The sequence below is a fragment of the Ptychodera flava genome, chromosome 16 (assembly GCF_041260155.1).
Source record: "Ptychodera flava strain L36383 chromosome 16, AS_Pfla_20210202, whole genome shotgun sequence".
Taxonomy (NCBI): domain Eukaryota; kingdom Metazoa; phylum Hemichordata; class Enteropneusta; family Ptychoderidae; genus Ptychodera; species Ptychodera flava.
The window spans coordinates 12357131-12367855 of NC_091943.1; the positions used below are offsets into that span (position 1 = coordinate 12357131).

Sequence of the window (10725 nt, forward strand, 5' to 3'; positions counted from 1 at the left end):
AAGCACAACCTCGCCCATTTTGCCGAAGGCTCGTCTCTCTGACCATCCACTATCGTTCCAACGGTTCCGAAGACCTCTCGGCCATGGTCACGTGACAGGGCCCTTTTGGAAAGACTATTTATCTAGGGAAAGTCTTTGAAAAATACCCACTGACGTCACATTTTAAGAGAAAATTGGGAAGTTGGCACCAGACGTATCTACTTTCCCCTGACGTGACTTGTTCTGGCCAATATGGACACAGAATGAGCGTGTGGTATATTATCAATATATATGATACAGTGAGAAGAAGATGCCGAGCAGAGTGTGCAGTGAATTATCTTGTATCTCTTTGTCTCTTCTATTGTGTTCTTTGCGAGCCTGTGACCTTGATTGCTACAGTTATTTGCTGCTATTAAACTTTCTAGTTTCTCACACACGGTGAAGTTTCGAGTTCCCTTAAATTGAGGAACTACATCGTGAGGGAAAAAAACAACCGCAGTATCTGCAAGTGTCCTTTTTGAGTACGCGCCAAGACCGCAAGAGGGAAGATCGTGCTCAGACCATTTAGTGTGTATACACACGTCTGGGCGCCACAGCGAAATTGCAGCCAACAAGTGACTATGCTCAGACCTTGTTCTGATAGTGACGTGATTGTGGTGGCGCGTTCGCTTTTTGGGAACAGCTTTTACTGGTTGATTTCATTCAAGGACTGACATACAAATTCCTAAAAATGAGCAAAAAATATATAATTTTCCACCACAATCACGATACGTCCGATCACTAGCGTGACTTTTTTATATTTGCATAATCCGGCTATTATAGGGGAGGCTCCTGTTTAAACATTTCTGTGCTTGAACGGAAACCAATATTTAGATGACCGAAAAGCGGACTGTGCTTTCAACTGTCTGTTCCCAAGACGATATTTGCCTCGAGCTGACTTAGGAGTAAAATTGAAAGAAAACAACCGTTGGTAGTGAACAATTTTGGTACTTAAATTTCGGCATCGAAAACTTGTTTTATTTACTAATCACGTATTTTTTCTCGTGTTTTCTATAAATTGTTTAAATAGGAACTGCTTAACGCGCATTATTACTCACTGAATATACTGTTAAAGGGATACAGTCGTCGGAACTGCGCTCAAAGGTCGTATGGGACCCGTACCACCAATGTAAACACTATCCACTGCACGATGGTGATTGATGAAAGTTAAAACATGTCTGTCATAATCTACATCGTATAATTTAAATTTTGCAGCTATGATGATGAGATGCATCTAGATATCGTGCACGAAATACATAGTTTGCAAACAAGAAACGCGCACAGGCGCAGTTCCGACGACCGTTTGCCTTTAAATTAAATAAAACGTTTCAAAGGCTTTTCCTGGCATGTTCCTATCTCAGGGACGTGTGTTTCTCTACAGTAAAATGAATATTCTCTGGGTATTCTGAGACGAACAACTGACAAAGTCATTGTCATGGTGAAAGAAGACCACGTATCCACTGGACACAGATTCGAAGCATACATCGAACAAATAATTTGGTTCAATCGTAGAGGCTTTATACATTTCATAATCTGGAGTTTCAGCTGTTCTGGAAAAGGAACCGTCTTAAAAAAAAGGCAACGGGACACGATTTTTCGACGAAGCTTTAGAAGACTCGGTTTTATTGGAAGCTTCATAAGATACAAATAGATAAGAATAATTATGATAATATCAGACGAAAATTGGAGACAGCAGAGCCAGGAATAAAATGTATCATGTCGTTTCCTTCATCTCGACGTCTGCGCTGCGAGTGGCCACCGACTTAGATTTTGGCGTGACGAACTCAACTGAAAGAAGATGGAAAAGAAAAGAATCATGGTGAGGGTGACATAAGAAGTGATAAGCCCGCTGAGCATTTACTTAGTATACAGCACAAAATGTCTATAATAACTAAACTCAAACGAACTGTTTAGGTTGTTCAAGTGAACAAGGCTGTCTGAGTGTGCAAATACCAGGGGTACAACATTTGCAAAAAAACTTAGAAATCGGTACGGACTTTGGGAGCTGAAAATATATCGCGAAACCACGATATTCCTTTCGTGTGACTCAAAAATATCAAACTTATTGTCTGCATGCAATCCAGGCTCTTACAGATATTTTGCAGAAAATCAAAACAGCTCAATGGATCCCTACCGTCCATTTCACTTCTTTCTTTCTCGTTTCTCAGGACAGCTCGTAGTAGTTTCCGCTTTCGCTTTCCAGAGACTTCGACATTGGCGCGTGGATTCGTCCTGTCATAGTCATGATAGAAAGCCAAAAGTGTTTTATCAGATATCCTGCATTGTCACGGCAAAGGTAAAAATGGCATTACACACGCCTCAAAACGGAAAGCTTTGCTCAAACCTCCCTGGACCGAACGACAATCCACTATCTTTCAACATGAATAAGAAAAATCCGAGACGACACGGCGCAAAATGTGAAATTAGAGAATAACCTAAAATCTACATAAAATTGAAATTCAAAATGGCCTAGTTGTACTTGACGTTTACCTCTATAAGGAAAATATGTTTTATCTTAAAAAAAACCCAACAACAGACGGTTCATTGAAGACTTCATTCACTCAACGGATTCTAAATTAGGCGCTTTGTACCTTTATATTTGATAATCCACGCATGCGCTCAGTAAGTTAACAATTTCGCAGTTTAAAAAAAAAACCCGTCCCGTATCTGTTTTGCTTCTGTTGTCACAGAGTGCTTGCAAACACGCGCGCTCATGTTTACATTAATATTGCAGAAAAGTTACAGAAAATTGTCTTCTTGTCGAGTCTCACCGTCTTTTCTTCAACTGTGTAGATCTGATGGACTGGTTGTCGATTAACGATTGCCTGTATTCCCTTCGTAATCGCTTCAATTCCTTTTTACGTTTCTGGACACGTTTTTCGTTCTTGTTTTTCTGCAAGTTTGGACATAAATAACAATATGTAAATGCGATGAAACGACAGCTGGTACTTGAATGCCGAAGATCATTGTTTCAATTGAGTCTGAAGTTATACCATGTAGGTAGGAAGAGATAGAGCTGGAGATACCTCCATGGTCATACTGACCTTGTACACAGTGTTTGTTTGTTTTTTGTTTTTCAAGTGGAGTTTTAGAGAGCGCTGAATACAGATACAAGGTGAAGTAAGGGAGGCAGTCGTCGGAACTATGCTCAAAGGTCGCTAGGGACCCCTACGACCGACGTAAAAACTGTATCTAGGGTACGTTGGCGATTAATAAAAGTTAAAACACGTTTGTTAACAATGAACATCTTAAACTTTAAATGTTGCAGCTATGTTGGCTTGATGCATCTAGATATCACGCATGAAATTCATTGTTTGTAACAAGAAAGTCGCACACGCGCAGTTCAGACGACGGTCTCCCTTTAAGTTACCTGGCCATCGCAAATTACTGAACAACCTTACAAGGGGAACGAGATGTGTCTGCCATGTTTACGACCACAGGTTATCGTAATGTTGCTTGGATAGTCGTTCGAGGCGGGCGGCCGCAGGTTGCCGTTTACTTGGAAAAATCTCTATTTTTTCCAAGTAAACGGCGACCTGCGGCCGCCCGCCTCGAATGACTATCCAAGCAACATTACGATAACCTGCCATGTTTACGACTGGTACGTCAGCAGTACCCCATATCCAGCCAAGTTTATCTGTGACTATCAGATCAAGTTTGTCAAGACATTGAGGCATAACATGTCCAATATGTTGCATTTCAACAAAGACTTGGACATTTGAAGGCCCCTGAAAACAGAGAAAACACATCTTCACCGACTAAACCTGCTACAGCATACCATGCCGAGTAGGTGCAGGTTCTGGCGTAACTGACCCGGCAGATGGGGAAGTGAAAGACCTGACAAGATATCGATGAGGATTATCACCGATTAGCTAATGTAAACGTTTGTCACAGTCCCTCTATCCATAGAGGGACTGTGCGTTTGTATAGGCCCTGCGTCGTCGTAACCATTGGCCTGTCTGCGGCGCATGCGCCAAATAGTTGGACATACTGAATATCCGGCACAGAACAGAGAAGCAGATGTAGTACGGCGACGTCTTTACTTACGCGGTATTCTCTCGCTGTCGCCTCAGAGACGACAGCGAGAGAATACCGCGTAATTATAAACGTCGCCGTACTCTGATTTTAATCAAATTGGGCATTAATTGGCATGATTGAACAATTTTGCCAGACACTGTGAATGAATCTGAGAATCACCATGAATAGAATCGAGTGAAGGTGTAATGTAACTTATAGCATGGTTATAGTAACAAGTGTCAAACTAAATGTCCCTTGAACAGGGGCAGTCAACAATACTCTTTGGAGAAAAAAATGGTAATCGTATGCGATTTTTTGGCGGGCGGGAAGTATTTTTCTCATATGACTCTGGGTGGGGAACGGACGATATTCATTATCTTGGGAGGACAAATTCATTCGTTTACACAGAGAAAATATCAAAAGAAAACAATAAAAACACAAACAGCCAGTGGGTGTGTATGTTATTCAAATTTCAGAGATTTGCAAGGCGGGCGACGATGAGCATTTTCTAAATTTTTTTTAGATCCGTTGTGTAACTGCTTTTCCATAATATAGTGAGCGGTGATTTTTCTTGTGTTGTATTGAATTCTTGTTATTTGAATGCTCGCGGACAAAATAAAGCACGCCTTCTTGATAATCATTTTACGCCATCGCCGATCTCTGCCCCGAGAAAACAGAAACGATTGTGTATTCAGTCATAGAATATGATTCAATAAAGTTCACAACTAACCGAAAACTCGTGTTTTACCATAGACAGTAGGAGCTAGACTGTCTGTGGTTTTATACAAGCCATATAGCCGTTGCTCTGTCTTCAGAGAGCAAAGTACTCGTTGGCAGGTATGGTACGAGCTACTTTGTTTTTATGGTACAAGTGAGGTCCGTAGCAACAACCAATGGTGTTCAGGCCGGGCAATCTTGAGAAAAACTATTGGTTTAACCACGGAGGTAGCGGCTTAACCATTAATATAAATTACGTCACTCAGTTCTCTGTGGTAGCACTGTCATCATGGCTACTGGGGTCGCTGTCACAGGTTTGCAAGCTTTATCGGCGATCCAGCTGTTCGTTGTGATATCGGCGGCGCTTCTGCCACTGGTGGTGTTCCTCAACAAGACATGGCGTTTCTACATGAAGTATTTCTTGTACAATTGGTGTTATATGATTATGGGCGTTTTGGTGGTACCGTTTACTCTGATAAAACCAGGCGACATCAACAACACACGGTGAGTACGCACTCGGTACCTGCGGATAGTTGTGATCGTGTAAGGATGACGTGGGACATCTATGTCACTTCGAGTCACCGTTTCTCATACGGAAAATCCATCACATTTCTTGACTGGTCAAATCTGATACCAAGTGACACGCGGAATTTCTCACCTTTGGAATGAGTTTCAAAGTGTGTTGACCCAAAAAAGGTCGTCTTTTATGTATCTAAAGACGGACAAATAGAAAAGGCATTGGATTGCGTCACAAGGACTGAGAGATACCGTATTAAATTGTTCAAATCACAATGTGTGAACTCTACACTAGGATGCTCTTCTGGCTCAGGAACGCCGACAATGTGTAGCATTCCCATTCTGACAGTGGGTTTGCTTACGGGCGTGCCGATCGAACACCTTGTGGCAATGGCCCTAAACATTCAACGTGCTGACGAGATTCAAACCTTTCAACCTTACCTAAAGTAAGGCCAAAGGAATTAAATTCTTTGTTTTGCGTCTACTATAAATGGGAAAAGGTACGCGTCTAAGGGGCTGAAAAACACACACAAGAAAATTAACACAATGTAATTTGATTGCAGCAAATAAAAAAATTATAACAAAATTTTAGTCCAGAAAAGCAAGGCGGTTAAGTCCTAAAATTACCAATTCAAATACAGTGTGTGTGGGTTTTTTCATGAAAACCTTACAAACCTAGGCGAGTGGAGACGCAAAACAAAGAATTTAATTTCTTTGGCCTAATATGCCATTTTATTGATTTCATTGCCAAAGTTGATCGACCAGAATGAACGAATTATTCTCCCCTCCGTTACCGTGAACGTTAAAGCTTTGTCCTAGAGCCATGTCGTGAAGTGACAACTTACAGAACATAGAAATGCCAAATACAATCGCATATTCGGTTGCTCCAGAGTGTAAAGTATGATGCAACACTCGTTCTTCTGACGGTCAAGTGGCGTGTACCTTGTACAACACTGCCCTCGCGTTCGACGCTAAGTAACACGTAGAGGCTACACCATCACCGCGTAACATCAATCCACGAGAACAAACTAAACTGTTACACCATATACTTTTTAACGTACACTCTCCACTGATAACTAATCATTCTCTTCACATTTGCATTTTGATATTCATACCGGGGGTGAGCAAGTCATTTTGAGATCCACTAGCCCATGTGCATAGCAGCCGACATGACATCAAAACTGGTCCGATTATCATATCAATTCAAGGTAAAACATTACCAAGTCCGTGAGACAATCCTGAATCAGTTATAGTAAGTGGTAGTACCAGGTGTCTGGAATTGGTAAATGTGCCCCACTATCATGCTACACCCGTCAGGATTCCTCAACATCTGCCACAGACCGATTTGAAAGATCTTATGGGTTTATCCTTGTCTCACTAGTTTAGATGCTGATGTGCCATGCCTTACACGGAAACCCTCATATGAATCACAAGCCCAACAGTATATTTTAGAACTGAGACACATACTCATAAAAATCACGAGCCCCACTCTGTACAGTCCATTGGTAGATGTTTTAACCTACATGCTGACGCGTTTAAGACAGTAAGACTTAAACTTTCGCTTAAACTTGCCTCAATGAAATTTCAATCATTCTCTTACCAAATCAACAATGAAAATTGGGGGTCACCATGCAAAGTTTGGAACTAGCTAAACAAATTCAAAATGGCCGTCATTCCTGCGTTAACTCTATGGGGAAAAATGACATTTTGGACTTTCGAAAAACTAAGCCGGTGAAAGTTTTTCCTTCTCAGAGAGCTTTAAAATGAGCCCCCAAAAGTGGTAGATCAGAAAAGAATTGTAGAAATTTGAGATTACGACTATCTGTTCCCGAGACGCGTTCTACCTTAATACTCCGTTAGGCTGGTAACCCCCTCCCCCACAAGCACACACAAAAACCCCCACTGGTCCTGCCATAAAAACTACTATCTAATGACTTTTGGCTTGTGGATTTGCTCACCCCATGCACAAAAATGAATGCTAATATACAGCGCGTCGAGGATAAAAAACTCACTAAACAACGTGAAACGTAAAATTTATATGTTCTTTTGCAGGTGGCCTTCGCTGTTCGTGAAACATACTCTGAAATACTTATTCGGAATAAAATTGCACCTGCGACACACTGAGCGCCTTGAACTGCACGACACATACGTCATCGTGTGCAATCATCAGAGCACTATTGACCACTTAGGTAGGTGGACTTTTTTATCACGCCAGTCAGGACCTCTTTCATGGGTGTCCTCGTTAAGTTAGGGGATCCATGGTTGGTGTAGTGTCAGCCTATTCTGTTGACTTGCAAGTAGTAATAATGCCAGAACATTTAGGCCTACTGTGATATTGTTCATTATCGTGATAAATCCAGTTCCGTAACATGATTAACTGTATATGTTTATGACGGATACGACAAGAGCTTATTTCGATAGACCAGATAGGAAATATTTTTCCAATAATTCACCCGTGTAGATCATGTTTCAGACTTCTCTTTTGTAAAACAGTTTAGCAAAATTATTCCGCTAAATTAACATGCGTGGTCTTTCCGTAGCTAACGATTGTCTCTTAATGCATGGCATCAAAAACATGATGAATAAACACTATAAAAATCACTAACTTAAGAAAAAAATCCTGCCTAGCGATGATGGAGATTTGGCCCCAGAGATGTACTGTTATCATGAAGAAAACGCTGAAATACGCTGGGGCATTCGGGCTGGCTGCCATCCTTTGCGGAGTGATATTCGTAGACAGGGACAACAAGTCGCAAGCGAACAGCGCCCTCAACGACACCGGTGAAACGATGAAGAAAAAGAAGGTACCAAGTGGGCGAATTCGTATCGAGACCATAATAGTTGGGGGGGGGGGGGGGATTTTCGGTCGGGTCTAGTGCATTTTACCTGATATGCTATACTGCTGATACTTTTGACTGTGAAACGTAATATTAACGGTAAATCGTGTAATATTACGGTAAATAGAGTAACAAATTAACCAATAGGCCTATTTACCGGAAATTAACCAAATGGCCGCCGAACCTGTCAAATTTATCATTTTCGATTTCACAAAGATACGCTTTATTTACTCCTTCAGCTTTAAACTGAGCCCCTACAAGAGGTAGATCAAAATAGTATTGCAAAAGTTTGAGAGTCTAAATTATCTGTCCTGGAGGCGCATTCTACCTTAACGTTTCATCTTCGCATCTATCTAGGCTAGAGTATGGATATTTCCCGAAGGCACTCGAAGAATGGAAAGGACCTCTCATGAACCCATGCTGCCCTTTAAGAAAGGGGCTTTTAATTTAGCAGTTAGCGCTCAAGTACCCATTGTTCCTGTGGTGTTTTCGTCACAGTCCTCGTTTTTCAGTTTCAAGGACAAGGAATTCACCCGAGGTACGTCATATACACCCCAAAAATCAAGTGACCCCATGCCGCGACGTAAACTACCGGCTGACATCTTTCGACCAATAACGATTTGACAAGAAGGAGACCGGACAGATATTGGCCTCTAAATATTGTCACGTGCTTAATGGCTTGTATCGACTAATTTTCAAAGTTGAAGAGAGTAAAGCATATGCGGTTTCCTTTTGTGATAATAGAAAACATGACACTATCTTCCGCAAAAAATCCTGACAAAGTGAGAACGATTTATGATGTTAAAAATACCACGGTGAAGTTCATCTCGAGTACCAAGCTACATCTAATCAATGGCACACTATATGTGTTTGTATGAGTCAGGTACGTCACAAGTACAAATTGGTACAAAATAGTACAAGATAAACACATATCGTCTTGTTTATTTATTCGATGTATGAAGTCAGCAAAGGTATTGAGTTTCTAGTACTAAAAATGCATGATCAGACAATAATCATTGACATAAATTGAGAATATGAAAATTATTTCCCGCGCTTTTGTAGTCGCTTCCGTAAATCGATCAAATTGAACGAAATTTATGACTTTGATCTCGTCACATACAGGTGAACACACGGTGACGGTACTGGACCCCGTTCTGACTGCAGGGCGTACATTGGAAGATGTTCCACAGCTAACAGAGGAAATCAGACAACAAATGATTGACGTCTTTGAAGAAACATCCACCTCCCCATGCGAGGATCAGATTGAGCAGAACAAAGACGCAAAGGAAAATTGAGTTGGGGGCGCTGCATAAGTGGAGAACGGACTGGCTCTACTTTGATCGCGTCGTCCAGTGTTACACCACATGGTCGGCATTGGAATCTACGCACCGTTGAGCAGAGAAAATATTTTGTCACATTGAAAGAAGACGTAAACGTGTAAAAAAAGAAGAACAGTACGAAAAATCACTTAAACCTTCATGAAACTTACGTATTTTTGTTTGAAACAAGGACAAAATTTCTATAATACTTTGTCATTTTAAGTTATCATAATTTTGGTTTCATATCATTTGTTACTCCATCGATTTTCAAGAATGCCGAGTGGTCCATTGCCAAATGAACTATCAATTCGTGGATGTCATGATTTCTAGTATACATGTACCAAAAAATTGCGTCATCGTAACCCTGAGTAACGGTATGAGAACAACTTGAGAGCAGGCTAGGGCAATTTTCTGACATCAGGTGTGACTGAAAAACAAATCGCGGAAACAGACACACGTGTAACCGCACGTATACCAAAATGGTAAATCGGTCGTCTTTAAAAAAGTGTATTATGCTCCGATTGAACCTGTGTTGCAATCTGTTGACTCGAGAGACGAGCACAAAATGGACGGTATTTTAGTAGAGTCATTTGGACACAAGCTGACTTGTGTGTTTACGAACTATGAACTTCAGTTATTTCACAAATTTCAAAATGAGTATACGCACAACTGAGTAGACTGAAAGATTCAGTCGTGTGCGGGCGCTCCGGTGCACTGCGACCTACGATCCTCGCACACGACTGGATCTTTCAGTCTAACAACTGAGCAGCATTCCGACAAAGTAAATTTGAGTTTGAATATCAATATGTCACTGAGGCGCACCCTTTAACTAACCTGACCTGAGGAATGTGGTTTTTTTTTTAATTTCAACAACACTGAGTGACCTACCAAACATCTTTCTGCGTATGTCTGTCAGGACAAGAATATTCAAATCTGAATGTTTTCCAGTTTTGTGGATTTACCTTAGGTAGCTCTCACTATGGAGACAAACATCATACAGGAATTTAACATGTTACATCTTTCAACGAAATAACAACAGTTTAAGACCTTTTTTTTGGTATGTCTTTTGTGTGTTTACCAAACAATCCACTGGATATCTGTAAATACATACCCATCCATCCACCCATCCATCCACCCATCCGTCCATACATACCACCATCGTACTGTCCTCACGACTTGGTTAGGTCGGAGTAGCATAGTCTTTCTGCCCTGAGAAAAACCCTTGGATAGAGAAGTTGTACAAATACGCACACATAAATGTGAATCAAAGTATACTATACATAGCATCCATTTAAACACAT

The 10725-nt window shown here is 41.0% G+C and overlaps 2 protein-coding genes across 2 annotated transcripts in view; one reads left to right on the top strand and one right to left on the bottom strand.

Annotated features, from left to right (window-relative positions):
- Positions 1-1610: 1610 nt before the first annotated feature.
- LOC139114023 (uncharacterized protein C11orf98 homolog) overlaps positions 1611-10725 on the bottom strand; it is a 39720-nt gene continuing 30605 nt past the window's right edge. Inside the window, exons 2-4 of the mRNA XM_070675496.1 lie at positions 2790-2911; positions 2153-2250; positions 1611-1806 (exon numbers count right to left, since the gene is read on the bottom strand). Coding sequence (XP_070531597.1) covers positions 1733-1806; positions 2153-2250; positions 2790-2911 — 294 coding nt within the window. The 3' untranslated portion in view covers positions 1611-1732. The remainder of the gene's footprint in view (positions 1807-2152; positions 2251-2789; positions 2912-10725) is intronic.
- On the top strand, positions 4940-9530 carry LOC139114021 (1-acyl-sn-glycerol-3-phosphate acyltransferase alpha-like). Its single transcript, XM_070675494.1, has 5 exons — positions 4940-5256; positions 7321-7457; positions 7897-8072; positions 8463-8643; positions 9228-9530. The coding sequence occupies exons 1-5, from the start codon at positions 5042-5044 to the stop codon at positions 9398-9400; spliced, it is 882 nt and encodes a 293-aa protein (XP_070531595.1). The 5' UTR covers positions 4940-5041; the 3' UTR covers positions 9401-9530.